Source organism: Heloderma suspectum, chromosome 10, assembly GCF_057233095.1.
Source record: "Heloderma suspectum isolate Gila_16-S chromosome 10, 16-S_ref, whole genome shotgun sequence".
NCBI classification, from domain to species: domain Eukaryota; kingdom Metazoa; phylum Chordata; class Lepidosauria; order Squamata; family Helodermatidae; genus Heloderma; species Heloderma suspectum.
In genome coordinates this window covers 32,837,317-32,860,728 of record NC_139467.1, presented here as the reverse complement: position 1 = coordinate 32,860,728, position 23,412 = coordinate 32,837,317, and the positions used below count along the sequence as shown (strand labels likewise).

At 47.0% G+C, this 23,412-nt stretch overlaps 1 protein-coding gene across 2 annotated transcripts in view; it reads left to right on the top strand.

The window, feature by feature from the left end:
• The window catches only part of CNKSR1 (connector enhancer of kinase suppressor of Ras 1), a 55,669-nt gene extending 39,819 nt beyond the window's left edge, over positions 1-15,850 (top strand). Inside the window, exons 16-21 of one of the 2 annotated variants that reach the window (XM_084815799.1) lie at positions 853-924; positions 2,214-2,287; positions 5,800-5,864; positions 9,946-10,084; positions 12,680-12,861; positions 14,836-15,850. In XM_084815799.1, the coding sequence (XP_084671925.1) occupies positions 853-924; positions 2,214-2,287; positions 5,800-5,864; positions 9,946-10,084; positions 12,680-12,861; positions 14,836-15,045 (742 nt within the window). In that variant the 3' untranslated portion in view covers positions 15,046-15,850. The remainder of the gene's footprint in view (positions 1-852; positions 925-2,213; positions 2,288-5,799; positions 5,865-9,945; positions 10,085-12,679; positions 12,862-14,835) is intronic. The other variant, XM_084815800.1, reaches the window with a different exon arrangement.
• The last annotated feature ends 7,562 nt before the right edge of the window (positions 15,851-23,412 follow it).

Sequence of the window (23,412 nt, the reverse complement as noted above, 5' to 3'; positions counted from 1 at the left end):
TTTTGGTAAATCATACTCTCAAAATGTACTTAGCTGTAATTAACACATTACAGGGATTATTGGTCAGTAAGATGACCTCATATATACTAATGGCAAACTCACTCTGAGCATGGATTCTTATCCACCGTAAACTGCACCATGCACACACAAGACAGAGGTGTCATCAGGCTTTGCCCAAAGGTTTGCAGAAGTACAAACAATCTTTAGGGGAAAGGAACCCTAAGGAAGAAAACCCAAAACAGCTCAATGAGGAATGAGCATGCTCACTGGGCATGGCTGGGGAATGCTGGGAGTTGTAGGACGTTTTTCTGTCCAAACATGCATAGGATTGTGCCTTTATTTATTTTTATTTCTACCATCCACCCGCACCTTTCTAAGGCATTACTCAGGGTGGCTTACAACATATATGATTTCATTAAAAAAACAATCCTACACCATCAAAGAGAATACACCTGAGGCAAGCAGCACAGATAAAAACAATCAAAATGTCAACTACCTGACAACGCAGAAGCCTGCCAGATTTTTTTAAAAAAAGTCTTCACTATCTGGTGGGAAACAGCTTTCACTTTTCAGTTCAGTTCTTCAGCCATTACTTTCAAGTTCTTTGTGACAATAATTCTATGCCTCTTCCATGTACCCAGTGTAGGATTATTTACCTGTATATTTCCTGAGCAAAGTGGAAAAGATGGAGTTAAGCTGCATTTTTAAGCTGTGACATACCACTGTAGCCATACAGTTTTATAGTTGGGTATGGGGGTGACTTGCAGCAGCAAAGAATCGTGGGAAACACCACTACCACCACCTTCTTACCTCCTCCTCCTCCTCCTCCTCCTTCTTCTTCTTCTTCTTCAGTGTTTTCCAACTCACACATGAGAAGTACAAGCCCTTCATCTTTGCAACGGAAACCCTGGCTGACCTGAGCATGTAAGTAAACCAGAAGGACCTGCTTGAGCAAACTCCTCCAACCTGGCACCCTCCAGATGTGCTGGACTACAACTCCCAACCTCCCCAGCCAAACACATCTGGAGGGTGCGAGGTTGGAAAAGGCTGGGCTTGAGCAACCTTCAGGTCCACCTACAAGCAACTCCCAAGATTGCAGTCAATGTTTATATAGTTGATTTGTACCCTGCCTTCCTACCAAGAAAGATGGCACTCAAGGTGGCAGTGGCGGCTGGTATTCATTGGGGCTAGTGGGGTGGAAGGTAGGGCAGATGCTCAATATTATACTGAGATGGTCAGAGGAGGGCAGGAGAAAATCAAGCTTGCCAAACAGCAGCTGCATTGGAGCCAATGTACCTGGTTATGGGGAGATTTCTCTGCCGCAAGTGGGTGGGGGAGAGGCGGAGGGTCACCGCCCCATTCACCCCAAATATAGAGCCACCTCTGCAACGTGACACTCAATAGAAATCTTGGAGGTAGTGTTGCAATCCTCAGCGAAATGTTTCCTGATTTCCCAGAAGTCCCAGACACAACTTTATCAGGGAGGGTCATGTCGTAAGAGAGGGACAGTCCTAGTCTGATTCCAGCCAGGTTTTGCCAAAGATGTGAAGATGCCTAAGGGAGTGTCCGTTATCAAGAGTTTGAGCTGGCAAATTCCTGAGCATGTGGTTCTCTCCAGCAAATTCCAAAAGCACAACGTTTGCAGGAATGAAGCCAAATAGGGGAGTTGAGAGGCAGCCTAACTTAAAAAAAAGATGATCCAGTTTCTGTATACAGCTGGGGTGGGTGAGACATGGGCTGCATGGAGCCCGTGCATAGCCGACCCCAGCCCTTTTTTTTTTTTTTGAGCTGACCTCCAAATTGCCATCACCGAATTGCAGCAGAAACGTTTTGGAGGCAGCAGCAAAAAAGCTGCATTTTCACATTAAAATAAGGCATGCAGGGAGCACGCGCCATGTTTTGCTGGGAATTCCTGCTCGTGGGGCTTCTGGGAGCAGGATTATGGATTAAAACGAGGCACCTGTTCACCATGCACCCGTTTTTAAAGTGAAAATTTGGCTTTTATTGCTGCCACTCTTGCCTTACCACCAAATTTCAGTGGCAGTACAGCTCCGAATTCGGTGGCTGGATGTGTGTGGCCCCTGTTGGTTTCTGTGGATAGGAAATTGGCCTCTGGACCCACTGAAGTTGCCCACCCTTAATATATGGAGATATGGTGGTGAGGAAAATCTCTGGGAATCAGGAAATCTTGAACTGTCTGTTTCTCTTCCCAGGTGGGTCAGCCGTTTGATAACGTCAATGATGAAATACACTCCAGTCCATCAGTCTGTTCCACACAGGCAAGAAGGTGGGTTCTTACTGAAGGCATCTCACCCCACCCCACACACACACACATTGGTATTAAATTGATTGTAATTTACAAAATTCACAAAAATATATCCTGAAACAGCAGCAAAACTTAAAAAGAAATAAAGGTAAAACCAAAAACAGCAGTATCAGATTTATGAAACATTAAAACCCTGTGCACATTTTTGAAAGTGCCTAAAACTTATGAAGTTCGGTGCCCAGCAAGCAGCCATGGGACAGTAGGGCAGGGAGAGGACACCCTAGAATTGGGACAGCACCACAGAGAAGACCCATTGGCCTGGTTTGCACAATCATGGAGGAGAAATAAGCCATGGTGGCTTATTTCCCCTCCCCACATGTGCTGGTTGCGTGCCAGGTGGGATTAGCATAATGACCTCTGGCAGTGCAGCTTGTTGTGTTGTGCAAACCTGGCTAGAGTGGCTTGTTGCTGTGGATAACAAGCCACCCAGAACCCATGGCCTCTTGTAGGACTCTGGGTGGCTTGTAACCTACAAGCCACCCTAGCCGAGTTCACATGACATGGCAAGCTGCGCTGCTGGGAGTAATCATGCCAATCCCCCCAGCACGTGATTGGCATGTGCAGGGAGGGGAAATAAGCCACCATGGCTCATTTCTCCTTTGGGATCGTGCAAAACTGGCCTTTCTGTACTCGCCACCCACCTCTCAGGGTGGAAGCAACCACAGAAAAGGTTCTGATTAATTTATTTAGATCAGGGATGGGCAACTGAAATCACGTGGGGGGCTGAATGATGTCAGAGGGAAGGGGCCATTGCCCCGGGGCGTCAGGGCCATTGCCCCGGGGCGTCAGGGCCATTGCCCCGGGGCGTCAGGGCCATTGCCCCGGGGCGTCAGGGCCATTGCCCCGGGGCGTCAGGGCCATTGCCCCGGGGCGTCAGGGCCATTGCCCCGGGGCGTCAGGGCCATTGCCCCGGGGCGTCAGGGCCATTGCCCCGGGGCGTCAGGGCCATTGCCCCGCGGCGTCAGGGCCATTGCCCCGCGGCGTCAGGGCCATTGCCCCGCGGCGTCAGGGCCATGCCCCGCGGCGTCAGGGCCATGCCCTGCTCTATCATTTGGTCCCTGGCAGGTTCATCAACACAATTATCTTCCCAGCACATCCACTAGGAATCTCCTTCAGCTGCCCCTTGCCTTCTCCCATCAGTGAGAGGACGTAGAGCAAATGAAGCTGCTCAGCCCAGCTTTGCCTGTCCTTTGCCTTCCTTTGCCACAAGGGCTTACAGCAATTTAACATTACAAAATTAAACTTAAAAAAAACAACCCATTATTTGTTGATTCATTAAATGCATATCCTGCCTTTCCACCATAAATGGGGCTCAAGGCAACTAGCAATAATAAACTACAGATTAAAATAAAATCTTGGTTAAAACATAACCTAAAAATGAATCCGTTAAAAACACAGCAATGAAAGCACTCATTGCTGTGTAATACCATCACACAGTGAAAACAATAAAGAGTCAGGTACGGCAGATTAAAAATAAAAACAACCTAAACGCCATAGGAACATAGGAAGCTGCCTTATACTGAGTCAGACCCTGGGTCCATCTAGCCTAGTATTGTCGACACTGGCTGGCAGCGGCTGTCCAGGGGTTCAGGCAGGATTCTTTCCTTGCCCTACCTGGAGAAGCTGGGGATTGAACCGAGGACCTTATGCAAAGCACATGCTCTACCACTGAGCTGTGGCCCCTCTCAGGACACAGACCACCGTAGTAGTATATATGTCTACTCAAAAGTAAGCTTCTGTCACTAAGGGCAGGTGTTCCGGCAGGCTGCAAAGCAGAGGGCGAGAAGAGAAGCAGGGCTATTCCGTCACCTCTGCTGAGAAACTAGAGGTGCTTCCAGACAGAAGGCTCCTAGCACTAGCAATCCAAAGACAAAAAAGATGGAAGGAGCAGTGGGGAAAACACAAGAGGATTACGAAAGGAAGACATTGTCCTCTGGACCCCCTGTCAGATTCCATGAAGGAGGCAGGGTGACTGCATGACGAATGCTTCCTCTGGCATTACCCCGGCTCCCTTTGGCCCTCCCTCAGCAGACCCCTAGCTGGCAACCCTTCCATCAGGCTACCTCAACTGTTTGCATCAGAGCTGGTCATGATAAGAATGCTAACTCTGAGAACTAGGGCCCGAGCTTGCCTTTTTCCTCCTCCCTCCCCATCCCTGTTTCCTTACATGTCATGTCTTTTAAGGTTGTAAGCCTGAGTGCAGGGACTGATATGTAGAAGCTGCTTTGGGAGCCTTTTTTGCTAAAGAGCAGGGGAAGAATGCAGGGTAAAAAGGCTTTAAATACTGAATAAATAATAACACAGAAGCCTCGTTGAGTTCAATGGGGCTTACTCCCAGGTAAATGGGTATATGACTGCAACTGTAAACTCCCCAACTTGTCAAGTCAAACGCTCACCAGAATAAAAATGTCTCGCCTGGATGGCAGAAGGCAAGGAAGGAGGTGGCCCACAAACCTCCCAAAGTAGGGAATTCCGTCATCCAGGCACAGCTACCGGACCTCATCCTGGATCTGGAGATCGAAATTAAAATTGTAGTGCAAGGTTTTTATACGCGCTTTTATTGTCTGTTTCCTCTTATAAACCAAATCAGTACCTACCTGTGAGGCCTGCGTCGCGATTCCTAAATCCATCTGGCCACGCTTTCTGGAGGCGGGAGTCGCGTGCTTTGGCACTGGGGGACAGCAGTACCAGGTGCTGGCTGTTGCACCTGCCAGGAGGGTGGAGAAAATGTCTCCGCTGCCAGAGCTGGGCTTCGTAGTTTGCAACCTGATGCAGGCTTTCCTAAGCTGGTGTCCCCCAGATGCGTTGGAGTACAACTCCTTTTGTCCCCAGCCAGGGATGATGGGGGTTGTAGCCCAACACATCCAATTGGCTGTGCTGGCTGGGGATGATGGGGTTGTAGTCCAGCGCATCTAATTGGCTGTGCTGGCCAGGGATGATGGAGGTTGTAGCCCAATGCATCTAATTGGCCGTGCTGGCCAGGGATGATGGGGGTTGTAGCCCAATGCATCTAATTGGCTGTGCTGGCTGGGGATGATGGGGGTTGTAGCCCAACACATCCAATTGGCTGTGCTGGCTGGGGATGATGGGGTTGTAGTCCAACACATCTAATTGGCCGTGCTGGCCAGGGATGATGGGGGTTGTAGCCCAATGCATCTAATTGGCTGTGCTGGCTGGGGATGATGGGGGTTGTAGCCCAACACATCCAATTGGCTGTGCTGGCTGGGGATGATGGGGTTGTAGTCCAACGCATCTAATTGGCCATGTTGGCCAGGGATGATGGGGGTTATAGCCCAGTGCATGTAATTGACCGTGCTGGCTGGGGTTGATAGGGGTTGTAGTCCAGCACATCTTGAGGGCACCAGGTTGGGGAAGGTAATGGGGCATGCTTGGACCATGGTGTGGGGCAACGCAATATTTCCCGCTTTGGGTTTTCCACTGAGACCTCCTCCTCTGGGCTTTGTTTCCTACAGATTGCTACAGTGAAACAGAAGCAGAGGACCCCGAAGAGGACTCTCCTAGGCAGAGCTTTGACCTGGCGAGTATCTTCCTGATTGATTCCTGCGTTTCATAGTCACGACTGTTGGGGAGGGAGAGTGGCGGTGGAGGGGCGCCAAAACCTCAGCACAGGCATGAGCCGTTCCTCTCCACGCATGAGGTTTTGAGTTAACAACACCCAGTTGGATCAGCCCAAAGGCCCGCCTGATCCAGCACCCTGTTTCTTACTGTTGTCCAGCAGATGTCCCCAGAAGCCAAGAAGGCAGTTGGCCATCCTACTGCCCCCATGAACATGGCAGTTCAGTGAAGCCAGGGGTGGGCAACTTCTGGCCCTTTAGACATTTTGGCCTTACAGCTCTGATCAGCCCTCACTATTGCTATAGTGGCTAGGGCTAATGGAAGTTGTAGGCCAAAATGTCTGGAGGGCCAAAATGTCTGGAGGGCCACAAGTTGCCCACCCCTGCATTAAGCCATCCCCCCTAATAGCTCATGGTAGACCTTTCCTCTATGAATTTTGGCTCTTTCCCTTTTAAAGCTATCTAAGGCAGGTCCACATCCTGTGGCAGTGAGTTTCTCAGGTTAATCACATGTGACAAAGCACTTCTTCTGGTCTATCCTGAATCTACTGCCCTTCCATTTCTGAATTCTAATATTGTGGGAGAGGGAGAAAAATGTCTCTGTCCACTTGCTCTGCACTGCACACATTTTATAGGTCAGGTCAACCCTACTACTTGGAGCATAGGCCACCACAATATACATGAAAAGAAAAAACAACAGTACAGCCACATATTTATATACATACATACACATATCCAACAGAAACATCTCCCCTATGCTGTCTAGGATTTGGTGTGTATTCTCCTTGCTGCCAAGGGAAATTTTGCTATCCGGACAGTGGTAAAAACATCAATGCCAGAGAGAAGAGCACTGCTTGGTCTAAGAGGGCGCAGCTTGACAGGGACTGGAGAATGATAGCAAGAAATTTATGCCTAGGATATTAAAGAGGGAACATCTTAGTAAATAGTCAGAAACATCCTCAGCGTCCTCAGACTCACAAATACAAAGTATTTGATGGACCAGAGTATTATCGAATCTCCCTTCTGCAAAGGCAGAATGCATACATTGAAGGCACAGTGCTGTGAATGATTGGGGGTGGGGTGGGGGGACAGTAAGAGTTATAAAATTGCTCTCCAGACCAAATGTCATCTCATATAATGGTTACCAACAAGAATAATCATAGAATCACAGAATAATAGAGTTGGAAGGGGCCTACAAGACCATCAAGTCCAACCCCCTGCTCAGTGCAGGAATCCAAGTCAGAGCATCCCTGACAGATGGCTGTCCAGCTTCATCTTGAATGCCTCCAGTGTGGGAGAGCCCACCACCTCCCTAGGGAATTGGTTCCATTGCTGTATTGCTCTTAACAGTTGGGAAATTTTTCCTGATGTTCAGCTGGAATCTGGCTTCCTGTCACTTGAGCCCATGATTCCGTGTCCTGCACTCTGGGATGATAGAGAAGAGATCCTGGCCTTCCTCTCTGTGACAACCTTTCATGTACTTGAAGAGCGCTATCCTCTCTCTCCTCAGTCTTCTCTTCTTGAGGCTAAACATGCCCAGTTCTTTCAGTCTCTCCTCATAGGGCTTTGTTTCCAGTCCCCTGATCATCTTTGTTGCCCTCCTCTGAACCCTCTCCAGTTTGTCTGCATCCTTCTTAAAGTATGGTGCCCAGAACTGGACACAGTACTCCAGATGAGGCCTAATAAGACATCTGTGAGATTGTAATCAGATCCAATCGCTTAGAATAAAGATATTTTTTTAAGCATCTGCTTGACTCTATCAGAGGCAAAGGAAGGCAATTTTATAAACTTCTATTATGCCATCTATCATGTTCTCTCCCAATCATGTCTCTTCCCAGCCGCCTCCCCTGACAAATTAAAAAGCCCCAGACTTTATAACTCCAAGCTGATTGGTTTGGTTGCCCATTTCTGTACCTTTTCCAGCTCTGTGAAAACCAGAGCAACCAGAACTCTACACAGATGTAGCTGCACCGTAGATTCATATAGACTGGCCATCTTAATTTCACCCCATTCCCTAATAGCCCCTAGCACAGAATTTGCCTGTGGATGTTTTCATTTAGCTATATCCATCACAGCCCCAAGATCTCTTTCTTGATTAGTCACAGATCCAAACAGTGGATAGATTTTTTTTTAGGCATGCAGTGCAGAGCAGGGGCAAGATGGAAGAGGCTAAGACAGGAAATGGGTTACAAATGGCCATAACCTACACAGTTTGGCATAGCACAGGACACAGGTAGAGAACCCTTGTGGCCTTCTGGATGATGCTGAACTCCTATCATCCCTTATTGTCAGCTATGCTGGCTGGGACTGATGAGAGTTGCAGTCCAACAACGAGCCTTTCTACACAAGGCATTTATTGTGCATTCATGATTCCTGACTGATGGTAGTTTGTGGGTTCTTCACACGACGGCGTCATCCTCCAGCACATCTCCCGTGCTTTGCAACCATTTTAGTAGGATTTTTTTCTAACAAGGAAATTCTGATATTATTTGTGAATGGCAGGATAAAGCCTAGAGTGTAATTGCACAATTCCACTATACCACAGCGCCACCTAGTGCTTGTGTAATGAACATAAGAAAAGGAAAAGAACGAAAACTCTGGGAAAAAAATCACATGTAAAGGAGCCAAATCTTAATCTTGCAAAGAATCCGGAAACAGAAGCCTCGATAAAAGCCTCATGTAGGAAAACCCAGTATCTGGAGAGCCGCAGGTTCCCCAGCCCTGGCACAAGGGCGAGAACTCAGATATCAGAGAACCCAGCTGCTGAATGGGAAAACTGGGAAATGCTGGGAAAACATCAGTGGGAGTAAAACAAGATCAGGCCCACCACAGCTTGTGCCGATACTGTGGGCCGTCGTTGCCAACCTGGATGTGGCACAGGTGTGCCAGCCCTTGAGCAAGGCTGGCCTTTGAAGTGACTTTGCCCCCCAATCCGTTAAGGGTGTCGCCATTGGGGAGCAGGAGCCCGCCCCTCGCTTACGTCAGCTGTGGATGCTGCCCAATGCCTGCACCACCTGCCAGAAAGCTGTACAGGGTTGGGGATCCAGTCCGTTGCTTCCCCTTCTCAGCCCTGCCCGCCCTCCAGCAGTTAGGCTTAGGGGGAAATGTCCAATTTGCGTGAATGGGACCTTTTTTGTGAATGGGACCTTTTTTTGCGTGAATGGGACTTTTTTTCCCCAGACCCTCATTGCTGCATGGGGAGGGGAGAGAGATATGGGAAGGGGAGGTTTCAGTGACTATGACTGTGGGATGGATGGAGGGGTGTGTGTATGTGTGAATGGGGGAACGTGTGTGGTTTGGCCCCGCCCACTGCTGGCATGTGGCCCCTGGAAGGTTCCCCATGAGGGAGTACAACAAAAAATCTTGTGGCACTTTGAAGATCAACACATTTATTCTGGCATAAGTCTTTGTGGACTCTGACCCATTTCATCAGATCATAGGAGCATAGGAAGCTGCCTTATACCGAGTCAGACGCTTGGTCCATCTAGCCCAGTATTGTCAACACTGACTGGCAGCGCCTCTCTAGGTTTTCAGGCAGGATTCTTTCCTACCCTGCCTGGAGAAGCCGGGGATCGAACCTGGGACCTTCTCCATGCAAAACAGGTGCTCTGTCACACTGAGCTACGGCCCCAGATCCATGGAGAAGTTCAGGTTTACATGCAGTACATATGTAGAATTGTCAACAGTGTGGTCAGAAGTCCACCAACGGTCAGACGTCCATTATGCCAGCATCAATTTTCTTAGTCTTAGAGAGCTTCGGCTTTGGGGCAGTATAGAAATGTAATAGAGAAATTAAATGAATACATTTGAGGTGCCACAAGACACTCCATTGTTTTTGCTGCAATAAACTAACACAGCTGCCCCTCTGGAAATTGTTACCATGAGAGAACACAGTTCTCAGGCTGAAAAAGGTCCCCCACTCCCTGCAGTTGTGCACACCCCAAATCATATTGCTAGGAGGAAAGCCCCACTTGACACATCTTTCCGAGTCCTTCCCCGACGCCATTTCTCGCACGCCTAGAATCAAATCTTATTTTCTTGCAGCCAAAGTGGAGGGAGTTGGAGAGAGATTTACCGCTGATGGGTGCCACTGGGAGTAACGACTCACCAAGTGGGAGCCCTCTGGCCAGCCCCTTCCCACGGCCAGATGCAAATGAGAGCACAGCATCTCCCTCTCCGACAGGTGAGCTCCACTTTGACCCCCCCTCCGAGGTGTGTTTGGCTTTATTTATTTATTTATTTATTTATTTTATTTCTATACCGCCCAATACCCGAAGCTCTCTGGGCGGTTCACAAAAATTAAAACCAAACAACACACAATAAAACAATTTAAAATATATAGAACATTAAAACCACAATATAACAATACAACCACAATAAAACCTAGCAGCAGTGCAGGAGTTTAAAATACAGATTTAAAACAGCAAAGATAAAAATTTAGAAAGCTAAAATGCTAAAATGCCTGGGAAAATAAAAAGGTCTTCACCTGGCGCCCAAAGGAATACAATGTAGGCGCCAGGTGAACCTCACTAGGGAGCTCATTCCAGAGCTGGGGTGCCACAACAGAAAAAGCCCTCCTCCTAGTAGCCACCCGCCTCACTTCCTTTGGCAGGGGCTCATGGAGAAGGGCCGCTGACGATGATCTTAAGGTCCGGGCAGGCACATATGGGAGGAGGCGATCCTTCCGGTAACCTGGCCCCAAGCCGTTAAGGGCTTTGAATGTTAACACCAGCACTTTGAATCGGGCCCGCAAATGGACTGGCAGCCAGTGCAGCTGGAAAAGTACTGGCGTAATATGAGCTCGCAGGCCAGTCCCTGTTAACAATCTTGCTGCCCTATTTTGGACCAGCTGAAGTTTCCGGACCGTTTTCAAAGGCAGCCCCACATATAACGCATTGCAGTAATCCAGACGAGAAGTTATCAGAGCATGGATAACTGTAGCTAAGCTATCTCTGTCCAGATAAGGGCGTAGTTCGTATACCAGCCTAAGCTTATAAAAAGTGCTCCGTGCCACTGAGTTCACCTGTGCCTCAAGTGACAGTTCTGGATCCAAGAGCACCCCCAAACTACGAACCTGATCCTTTAGGGGGAGTGCAACCCCCTCCAGAACAGGTTGAATATCACCTAGCCGGGCAGACGAACCACCCACTAACAGTACCTCCGTCTTGTCTGGATTGAGTTTCAGTTTATTAGCCCTCATCCAGTCTATTACCGTGCCCAGGCACTGATTCAGAACAGCCACTGCCTCACCTGGTATTTATTTATTACATTTATATCCCACCTTTCTTCCATTGTGGAACTCAAGGTGGCTACATGTGGTTCCCAGGTGGTCTCCCCTCCAAGCACTGACCAGGCCCACACCTGCTTAGCTTCAGCAAGGTGGCTGCCTCATGTGCCTTCAGACCATGGCCTGGAACCATAGATAGGTTTAAACATATAAATGTAGGCAGAGCTAAATGAAGGGCAAACTGGAATCACACAGTACTTTACTGACATAGTTAAAGAGTCTGAAATCTAAACTTTTGGGATGGTCATCCAATTTTTGTTATGGGGAGGGGATTTAGCAAGTTCAGTTTGGGTCTTTCTTTTTCATGTGATTGCCTCCTGGGCAGATATGTGTGGACAGATGAGCTAAAATAACTGAGTGGACTAATGTACAAGCTGAGGGATAGGGATGCAGGCAAGAGAGGCACACACCTTAGGGACTTCAGCCTTGTGGAGTCTCCTTTATTTTAACTTTTTTTTTTGGAACCCCAAGGTCCTCTGACTAGGTCCAGGTTCAAACAGTGGATCATGGGGTGGAGCCAATTCCATGAGCCATACGCTGGGTCGACCTGCATGTACAAGTATAAATCTACTTCTGAATTACTACTGATCAGGGATCCTAAGAGCCAAAGTGAGAGAGAATTAAACAATTGGGAGTCAGGAACCTTTGATGATCTGCTACAAACCAACCAGCAATCTACCAGGAGGTCCCCATCTACTTTCTCTCTGTCCTTGCCTTAGGGGGATTATGGCATCCTTCTTATGTGAAATATTAAAGGTATTTGTTGCCATACAACAGCTCCTGGAGTTGGAGATCTCTCCCCGCACCCCCACATGCACACTCTTATCAACTTTCCAGGTCTCCTTCACTCACCTGGTGGCTTGCTAATTTGGCTGTAGAAAATGGACCAAAGACACAACGTCATTCAGACAATTAGCAATAATGTGAATGGCTTCTAAAAAGTAAATTGCAGGTGTGAGGGCTCTATCTGTTTGGAACATTGGCATGGGAGATAGGGGGCTTTAACTCTTTGCCCTGTATTGTAGTCCCGGTCCAGATCAGGGACACCATCCATCCCTGCTGCCCTTGGAGAGAATGAGACCGCCCACCCCCCACCCCGAATGCAGGCCCCTGTTTCATCATGGGCTGTGGAACAGGAGGAGTCTGGGACCAGCACTGTGTGGAAGGACGTCCCACCTGCCTGAATTATGGAAGCCCCGTCCTGATTTCTTTCTAACTTCTGAAGCCTTTTGCAAAACTACCCATGTGCAGGTTTTTAAATTTTTTTTTTCCTGCTTGCTCAGGGACAAGAATAATTTTATTTTTCAAATGTTGTTTTAAAATTCTCAGCATTCTGCTGTAACTACCAGATATTATACTTGGAGGCTGTCCTTCATGCTCTGGGTGCAATTGAAATCAGATTTCTTGTAGCTTTGGATCATTCTCCCAGCTCTTCCAGTAAGCTCCCCCTATTCCCTTAGCTTATGGTTTTCCAACTTGTGTCTTCTGCAGATCCTGCAGGAGAAGAGCTTGAGTCACTGATCAAGTGTCTGAAGCAAGGCGGGGTGTCTCTCATTGGGAAGCAGCAAGTGTTCACCCGTGAATACTACCGGAAATCCTTCGTCAAACGCAACAAAAACCCGGAGATCAATGAGAAGGTGCATCTTGTCCGGACCCTTCAAAGCACACTCAAGGCAGGTGTCACTGCACTGGGTAGACTGCTCTGTTTCTGGGGCCCGTCCCCTTTCTCAGTTTCTTGGTTTCCCAAGTGAGAGCTGGGGAGCATGGTTGGTGTATCAATCTGGGGTTCTGATTCTGTCAGGTCCCAGTCAAAGTAGATTCTTTTGATTACCAAGATGAAACAAAGCCAGTTGTGCAAAAGGGTGACAGTTTATTGATAGAAAATTGATGCAGAGTATACATGCAAAGAAAGTTCACACCTCTCATCAGTTGACACAGCAGGCACCCCTGTCACAAGCTGATATGTCTATCTGAGTCCCCAAGATAGACAGAAGTCATTCTCCTAGGACCGGCAAAAGTTCTCCAAGCTGGCAATGGAGCTTTGCCCCTTGGAGCAAGACCAAAGCGCAAAGCCTGTGGATTGGATCTTATAAGCTTCTCTGCTAGATGCCTCCCTGCAGCTCAGGAGCTGACAGGCTATTTCTGTCTATCCCAGAAGGGGTGGGGGGTGAGGGGCTCCTTCCCGTGGGAAACGAAACCTCTCTCGTTTTCTAGGCGCTGACATCTAGCTGGGCAAAACAGCTTCAAGGTGAAAGCTATAATTTACTAGCCTGTGTGAGAGGCCTGCTCTCCTTATTAACCATAAAGCTGCTGGCTTGGACAAACGACACAGGTCTCTAGGTGGCTACCAACAGCATATAGGAGTGCTATGAAGTCCACTTTATTGCTCATCAACAAACTCACTACAGAGGGATAAGGCCAAACATCCGATTGCACAACATCCTTGAGATATGGAAGTAATTCTTCACCATCTGGGGGCAAATGTTGGAAAGGACATAAATAGCATTGGTTATTTCCATGCTAGCTTTCTTTGTGTCATACAGTTGTAATCACTGTTAGTCTAACTTTTCAATGGGTCTTCTCTTGGAGCACTTCCACATGAGGCTTTTATTGAGTTCTTGTGATTGGTCACTAATGTTTTTTTGTGGGACCTTTACACAATGTTGTCAACCTCCAGGGCTCCTCCCATCCTTCCTAGCCATTATAGCAGCTTAATTCTTGACAGGGAAAATGTGATAAGAGACTTCAAAGCGCAATAAATTTCCGGTGAATTTCCGGAATCCCACTGTATTGCAGCACCATCTAAGGGCTGTATAATGAAACATATAGAACTTGCCCAGAAAGAAAATTCCCAGAAAAAACTATGTGAAAAGGAGCCGCTTGCAATTCTGCAAGGAATCAAGAAGCAGAAGCCCCCGTAAGAGTGCAGGATTTTAGCCTCATGCAGAAATGCTCTTAGTAGGACTACCACCGGATACAGCCCCTAGCATGCATGCGCTCAGGGGCAAACTCTTGAAAGGTGGACTTTATTTGATTTTTATTACATTTCATTCTGTCCTTCCTCAAAGGGCGGTGGCATACATGATTCTCCCACCACCCTGTTTTATCCTCCCAGCAACCCTGTGAAGGCAGTTAGGCTGAGTGTGTGTGCCTGGCCCAAGCTCACCCAGTAGGCTTTGAACCTGGGTGTCTCTGGCCCTAGCGCAACACTCTAATCTAGGCATGGGGAAGGTGTGGCCCTCCAGATGTTTTGGACCGCAACTCTAATCAGCTCTAAGGCAGCATAGCCAATGGTGAGGGATGATGGGAGTTTTGGCTCCAGATGTTTTGGCCTTACATGTTCCCCATTCTTACTCTAATCACTATGCATCTTGCTGGCCCTCAGAGAGATTAGGCATCTCTTTCCATGCTGGATCCTCTCATTTAATCCTCAGTGGACCTCAGCAAAGAAGCATATGACCTCTATCATATGCAGAACCAGGACCAACCCTACAACAGGAAGGCTGTGACTGACCTGCCTTCAAGGGTCAACTGTTGTGTACCAAAGCACTGCACTGGCTTCCTTGCTATTCCGAGTTTCGTTGGCCTTTCATCAAAGTGAATAATGCATCCAGCATTAAGGATGGAACATTCTCTCCCTTCTCTAGGCAAAAACGGCTGAGCTCCAGCTGCTTGATATTCTCCTGGATGACTCTGAACTGACCTCCGAGAAATTCAGACACTGGAAAGAACAACATCAGGAGTTGTACCAGGAAATTCAGGCATGGTGGGCCAAAAAGATTAGCCAGGAGCATGGTGCAAGAACAGACTTGGTCTCAGACATCAACCCGGAGGAGGAGGAAGGGGCAGCTTCATAAACTCTGTCGGCAGGATACACGCACTGTGGGGTTAAAAGACTACAGACAGCGGTGCAGTTAGGTAATGTTAGATTTACAGGGGTCCCCCTCTTTCGATGGTAACGTGTATTGCTTCGCTTCAGGTCATGGTAAGCCAGCCCTGCTGTGTTTGGGGGCCAGTCCTGCTCATTATGCTGAGGGGGCCCCAGACCGCTGCCCCAAATTCCTGCTCTGTTGGCACCACTGGCTGCAGATGGCCCCTTCATTCTAGAGATCTGGATGAACGATGAAGAACAGAACCCTTTGCTGAACTGAAAGAGGAAGACGGGTTTGTTCGTTGCATAGTGGACATCATCATTATTATTTTTTAAAGATGGAGACATTCTGACAGTGCAGAAAGAAGCCTGACAAGTCTCTCCGTGGATTAACACACAGGCGAGATGAAAAGGTCAGGATTCAAACACGGCTCGCTACAGCTTCCTTTCCCTTCAGAAGTCTCTGAAAACCTCTGTTGAAGTTGAAACTCTTCCTCAGATGTATTCAGTAACTAAAAAGACATAAGGGTAAATCAGAAGTTTGAAATGCTACATGATGACAGTTTGCGTGAGGAACTGGCTTTGGTTAACAGAAGCAGCATCAACATGTACAAATGTTTTACTGTCTACTGCTTCTGCTAATAAATGGTTAAAGCAGTTTTTTAAAAAATATAGTTCCAGATATGTCAGACACACTACTCATATTTCAAAATGACAGCTTGCAAATTATCCAGTCGCAAAATGAAATGTACATCAAGCTGTGATCAATCAAGAATCTGGAAGAACAACGCAATCAATGTTTATGTTTAAACTCACTCCAGAGAATCATACGGAAATCATCCCTTGCTCTTGAAATCTTGTTGTACAGGTCTCAGTTCTACTAGCTGAGCTTCGACTATATCAAGGGTGTTGAACCAGGGGTGTTGCTAGGTTCTTAAAAGATCCGGAGCACAGGCCCATAAAAGTTTGCATCCATCCATCCATCCATCCATCCATCCATCTATCTCCGACTCTAAGCACACCTCTAATACATATATATGTGTGTGTGGTGTGCTTGCATGTGTGTATAGATTACATACATACATAAGAAGTGTGCACTGACCCCCCACCCCACTTCAATTCAGACCCCGATTCAGCATTTTGGAAAACATCCCGCTTCTGCTCGGGCCAATTTGTAGTCAGACCATTTCAGCTCAGCACCAAACCTGAGTCAAGGTTTGGAAAAATGAGCCTTTATGCTTCCTGTTGACTACCATTGGAAATTAAAAAAAAACACCTGTAACTTTTTTATCTTGGTCAGAACTGGATAATCATTTCAGGCATAGTCACCCACTAGAAGGAGATTACACCTGCCCAATGTCAGAAAAATAGGTGCAGGGTTTATATTTTGATTTTATTTTAAAGGGAACTGCCAATAACATTTTTATTACTTGGAAGAATTGGGTAAACATTTCAGGATTCATTGCCCCATCAGAGGAGATCATGTCTCCAAATTTCAGAATGATAGCCACGAGCGTTTTTGTGCAAGGGTGGCCTTGACATTTTGAGGTCTCCAAAAGAGGACATACTTCTCTCCTTATTTTCCTTGTGGACCAGTGTTCTGAAAATTACAGACAGCCTAGAGGTGTCCCTAAGGAAGAAACCAGCAAAGTTTCAGAATGATAGGTGCAGCAGTTCGTATGAAAGGGGAGATCTCCAATTTCGGGGAGGGAGTGATTTGCTTTCCCTTCACCCCTTCCCCAATAGTATTTTGGGTAAATTTGTATGAAAATGCACTGGTCATTAGAGGTGTCTCCCAGGCAAGAAACCTGCAAAGTTTCTGAAGGATAGACATGCATGCAAATTTAGAATTACTACAATGTATTTACATTTCACCAATATTAGCAGCAGGGGAACATGGGTGGGCAGGTGCTATTGCACTCATGTCCTGCTTGTGGGTTTCCTATGGGCATCTGGTTGGCCACTGTGTGAACAGTATACTGGACTAGATGGACCTGGGTCTGATGCAGCATGGCTGTTCTTATGTTCTTAAATATAGAGTGCCTCTGAGCATATGCAGAATGCTTTTCTTTCACCACTGAGCACTTACATTCTCCCCCTACCAATTCTATTCCCCTCTGTGCAACCTTCCCTTCTCATCCTACCATCCTCCAGCAACTGTTCATAAAAACAGATGTCTTGTTTTGTGCAACTTTCCTTTACCTCTTCCTTGTTACGCACAAGCTCTCATTGTATCGTCCTCCCCATAACTTCATTTGTGCCAAGACTTCACCAGGATTCGGCCAATGAGTCTGTTTTCAAAACGAGGGCTCATTTATGGAGAAACTCTGAGCATGTACTAAGTGCCTTTCCCTCACCACTGAAGCTAGAGTTCATGCAAAATGAAAAAAACCACAAATGACACTGTGGAATTGGGTAGGCACTGTATTAAGCCTGCAGTACCATGCTCACAACTCAGGACTTATTTCTGAGTAAACATATAGAACATCAAGGTGCAAACCTCCCTGCAAAAGTGACTTGTGCTGGAATCCTATGCACATTTTCTTGAGGGTAAACGTCATTAAACATAATGGGGCTTCTGAGTAGGCATACATAGGATTGTATAGAAGTATTTATCTCCCCTCCACTTAAAAACAAACAAACTAAGAGCTCACATTTTTATAAAAGCTTTCTGTTCATAGGAAGCTGCCTTCTACCTAGTCAGACCCTGGGTCCATCTAGCGCAGTATTGTTGACAATGACTGGCAGCAGCGGCTCTTCAGGGTTTCAGACAGGATCCTTTCCTTGCCCTACCTGGAGATGCTGGGGATTGAACCTGGGACCTCCTGCATGCCAAGCAGGTGCTCTGCCACTGAGCTACAGCCCTTCCTATTGCTGGATAATGGCAACTGACAAACAAAACAGCCCCAGATTTGTTTCTCTGCAACCGTGTGAACCCACTTTTCTCAAAGACTTGAGTGAGGAGAAAAACCAACCCTCTTGTCTGTTTGTATAAAGTCAAGTACAGTTCAGAACTTCTCTTGCCCACCAAAGAGAATTCTCTTTAAGAATTCCCCAGGATATGCTCTGGGTGGAATAAAGAAGAGAAAGATGGAAAGAACAGGATAGGGGAGGGGAAGGGAGGGGAGAAGAAAAGAAGAATGGTGATTGGAAATGCAGGGGGGGGGTAGAGAGAATTCCCTAAGCCAAGTGGCTCATTTCAGAAAGGTCGTAATCATAGAATCCTGTAATCATAGAACTGTGTAGGGTTGGAAGGGGCCTACAAGACCATTGAGTCCAACCCCCTGCTCAATGCAGGAAGCCTCATTCCCAGGCGGTTTCCCATCCAAGTACTAACCAGGGCTGATCCTGCTTAGCTTCCGAAATGAGACAAGATCAGGCACATACAAGCCTGCTGATACCTCTCTGCTTCATAGGAAGCTGTGGCGGGGTTGTAAGGATTGCATGTACTTACATTAACTTTTACGAGGTGAGATGGCAGAGGGCTTTTCCTAGCGTTTTTTAAACTGTAGAACCTGTTTAAAAGCCTTAGCAGTTCCTCAATCATGATGCCACATAGTCCTAACCCTCCTTTTGAAATAATTTGAGTCCTACAGCTATTTCAGTGAAATTAAAGTGGAGGGGGAGAAAGAAGTTTGTGGAGGCTGATTGGATCTTTTGCTGTACTGAAACTACTAAACTTCTGCAGAAGCCAAACGTTCCACTTTGGGGCAGTAAAATCAGGTGCTGTATGAAATGCCAGTATTTCACATGAAGATCTTTCTTCCCTTCCTTCTCCCTCTTCAAAATTTCATTGCAAGCAAGCTCCCAACAGTGGGCAGGTAAGAGCAGAAAAGTATGGGGAGGGAGGTTTTTTGTACCTCAAAAAAAACCTATACCAGAGATTAGGCATAGTGACCTCTTAATGGTCACCTTAAATACCTTCTGATTAGGATCTCTAATCCCCTGTGCGGCTTGGCAGTTTTTACTTTTTGCTTTAGTCTTTGAGAAAAGGAAACTTTACACATGACTAGCACAAAAGCCACTGGACCTAACTTTCTGAAATTTGGTAGGTTCAGTCAGTTCCATAGGGGCTGCCAGATCCCCAAATTCCATGCATGTATGTGGAAACACAGAATAGCTGTAGCTCTTTGCTTTGACAGATTTTCTTGAAAAAAGCAAATTTTACCTGTGGCTAGCACAAAAGCCACTAGGCTTAACTGTCTGAAATTTGGCAGATTCAGTCATCTATATAGGGACTGCCAGGTCCCCAAATTCCATGCATGTATGTGGAAACACAAAATAGCTGTAGCTCTTTGCTTTGACATTTTCTTGAAAATAGCAAATTTTACCTGTGGCTAGCACAAAAGCCACTGCCTGAAATTGGGCAGGTTCAATCAGCTCCATGGGGGCTACCAGGTTTCCAAATTTCATGTATTTATCATACCAAATAAAAAAGTGATGGACGTTTCTGTTTTCCAATGCAAGTCAATGGGAAAATGTAAAAAAATGGCAATTAGGATAGCTCGAAAGATCTGGGGCCAGTGCCCAGGTGGGCCATTCCCTAACAATGCCCCGGTGTTGAACCTCAGAGCTTGCAAGCCAAATCTGGCCCTCCAGCGTTCCTCAGAAGGCCTCGCCCCTTCACTTAGGCCCACCCCCTCTCCCCTGACCACCGATTGCTGGGTTGTTTCCCAGTTTTTGCCGTTTTTCCCCAATTCTAAAAAGTTGCTGCCTCTAAGGTGGGGGTGGCTAAAATGCAGCCCACAGATCACATGTGTCCCTTTGCCCCCCCCCCAGTGTGGTCCCCACTTCCCCCATTTTATTTTTTTGCCAGAAAAAGGGGAACAGTCACACTTCTCACGCTAAATGTGTCCATTCTAAGCCTCTACAGTGGTTTACTGACAAATTTTGGTGGCAAGCCATTGGGTGGTCTTGGGGGGGGGGGGCAACGGCAGAAGTGCAGCCCAGGACAGGCCCGGAGGTGGTGGGGTGGAATTCGCCCTCGGACCACTCAGAGTTGCCCACCCCCCTACTCTAAGGTGTACTTACTAGCAGTAAGAACCTCAAGCTAAAATATGCTGGTATTCCCAGCCCCGCCCTCTTTGCCTTTGGCTCTGCCCCTTTTGCTTTCAGCCCCACCCACCACTGGCCCCTGAGAGCTTCTCTGAAATGGGATGCGGCCCTCAGGCTGCAAGATCTGTCCACTCATGTCAGTTCAAAGCACTAGAGCAGCAGCCTGGACCAGTTCCAGGTCTGAGGGCGTCCCTGGCAATGCCCCCCAGTGACCCTCCTCTGTTGGCCCATGTCGGCGTACCGGGTGTACCAAAGGCAGCAGTGATGCTCTGCTCAGCACTGGGCAGGAGCTGCCATTTTAATATCCCACAGTGCCACTGACATGGGTTGTTCCAGAGCAAACTTTAAAATGGTAGTTCCCTGACCCAGTGGTGTGTGGGGGCGGGCAGGGCAGGCATTGATACTGGTGAGTGCTGGGGCCCCAGGAGCTGACCCCGCTGGGCTTGAGGGCAACTCACCCAGCCGCCTGTGATTTCAGAACGTATTGCCACCACTTTGCTCTGAAGTTCCAGCTTAATACCTGCAAAGCTAGTTAAAAGAGCTTCTGCAAAAGGCAATTAAAACATTAAACATGATTAGGACTGGAGATTTAGAACCACTGAGAGGAGAGAAATTAAACCTTCTGTCTCAGAAAAATTAAACTGTTAAAAGCCACATGAAATAAGAATGCCCTTACTGCTTGCCGAAAAACCATCAGGAACAGGGCCAGTCTAACTCCTATGAGATTTAAAATCCACATGGTGGATTTGCACCTGGGTGTCCAGCATCTTATCCATGACATAGTTAACATTCTGACAACTGCTCTGCACTGACTCTTGCTGACAGAGAATGCAAACTTGTAGCAGAACAGTGTCCTCTGGCTAGGGCCACAAATGTTGGATCTTCACATGTTCACCTTGCATATTTGTAGACCTATACGGAACAGTACCCCCCGCCCTTTTAAAAGGCTGTCCTTTGCCATGTTTATGGCTTCAGTTCAGCCCCTGAACCACATTTTGAAGGTGCAACAAAATGTTGTTGGTTTTGATTTAAGGAGGGTCTCCTTTTGGCAAAGACTTTGACTGCTGAGAAGAAAACAGAGTGTGGGATTAGGGTGGCCACTTTCATATCACCAAAAAAAGAAAAGAGGAAATGTATCATTAGAAAAGAGGACACTGATTTGCATAAAATTTGAATATGCCAATGTATAGGTACAACTGCACATTTAGAAATAATGACTATCATTTGAATAGAGATACATCTCTCAATAGTGGGGAAGACTGACCAGGTGAGCTGTGTGCCTGCTGTCCAGGTGCTGTTGATGGGCAACTCCAAGTCCCCCTACCCACGCGACCTTCATTATCTTTTAACCTGACTCAGACTGGAAAGTGCTTCAGACAGAGGACACCTTCAAATAAGAGGACTGTCCTCTTTAAAATGGGACACATGACCACCCTCTGTGGGATCCTTTATGACAAGTGTGGGCAACTTGTGGCTTCAGATGTTTTGGCTAACAACTCCCATCATCACTCACCATTGGTACGCTGGCAAGGGTTGATGGTAGGCCAAAACATCTGGAAGGCCAGAAGTCACCCACCCTTGCTTTCTGAGATTCTATGTTTATTTTGGAAAGAAACAGTATTTAAACTTCCCACTAGTCAATAATTAGCGCACACGCACACTTTTCCTGCCTCCACCCATCACTAAGTAACTAGGAAGGAATGTTTGTGGTCAAATCCAGAACTGCAATGCCAACAGTCTCTGTGCAGGGCATTTATTTCTTGGCCACTGGAATGGTTCCTGTTTTAATACTGAAGGTATTCAGAACAAAACAAAAAAATCCTTTTGGGGGAAAGCTTTGCTGAAAATGCAAGTCAAAACGAATATTCTAGCTTTACACCTTGGTTGATATTTACCACTGAAGAAGTTTTGCAGGTTGTTGGCTCTCGCAGCAACCCTATGAGGAATGTTACTGTTTTATGCACTTGAGTCAACGTTTTCCATTTAAAAGAATGCAGCAAATGACTTACAGATCAGCAAGCAATTGTAAATGCCAAGCACAGAAAGGATTTGTTAAAATAGGGGTGTCCAACCTCTTTCAGTCCAAGGGCCAAATCCAGTTTTGGAGAAGCTCTTTGCCAGAGGGTGGGGTGGGTGGGGTCATTCCAGTGGTGTATGGAGGCAAAGGGGGCAGGGGCAAACTACTAAAAAATACCTGGGTGTTTTTCAACTAATCAGAAGTTTGGATAACTGTAAGAGGCATCCTAGAGATGTTCACATTGACAACTGTACTGGGAAAGTTGCAGTGTATCTTTGGACCAAGGTGATAGTTGTACTTTAAGAGTCTTGCAGCAGCAACCAACCACCATGCTTAATTTCAAAAGACTGAGACTGACATCCTGGCACACTTACCTGGGAGTAAGCCCACTGAACACAGTGGGACTTATTTCTTAGTAAACATGCATAGGGTTGTGCTGTACGTGCAAAGCAAATCCACACCCTACTGTTTTAACGATCAGGTTGCCTTCTCTTGGGGATCCCTCATATGCAGTGGTGGAGTAAAGGCAGGGCTCACAGGGCTGAAGCACCAAAATGTTTTGAGTAGCAGGAATGAGTAGTATCATCTGCCACTGCCCTCAAGCTTCCCTGTTCCCTCTGACCTTAGCTACAGTCCTCAAGGGAAATGGATTTTCCCAGCAACAATATATTGTTAAGAGCTGTTGTGATGCGAAGTGTTTTGAAGTAGCTTGGTCTTGAATGGGCAATTAAGACCCATTTGCTTCACAAAAGACCTGCTCCTAATGGAGATGAAAACTGCTAGAACTTTGTTGACATGGATCAACACAGTTGCCTGCATTTTTGGATTGTACTTGGGAGCGTGATTATGATTGCTGTTGTGACGAGTGTTTGCGTTTCAAAAGTGACCATCAAACCACTATTCATATGTGACTGCACTGGAATTAACACAAATGGACTGACGCATGATACCGGATTCGGGCTAAGAAGCATCTGGCTTTGCATCTGGCTTTTTGGCTAGGGGCCAAGATGCACATTTAGAAAGAAATACTATAATTCAAATAAAAATGCAATACATCTCACCACAGTGGGGGCAACTGCGCCCAGGTGACCTGTGTGCCCGCTGCTGAGCCTGCTGTTAAGGGGCAACTTCAAGGCCCCAGGCTGCTCTCCCTCCTTATGGGCCCTTATAGTTAAACTGGGCAGCCCTTCAAATAAAGCAGAGATGGGGAACATGTGGCCCTCCAGATGTTGCTGGATTGCATCTCCCATTATCCCTCAGCATGGCTAAGGCTGCTGGGAG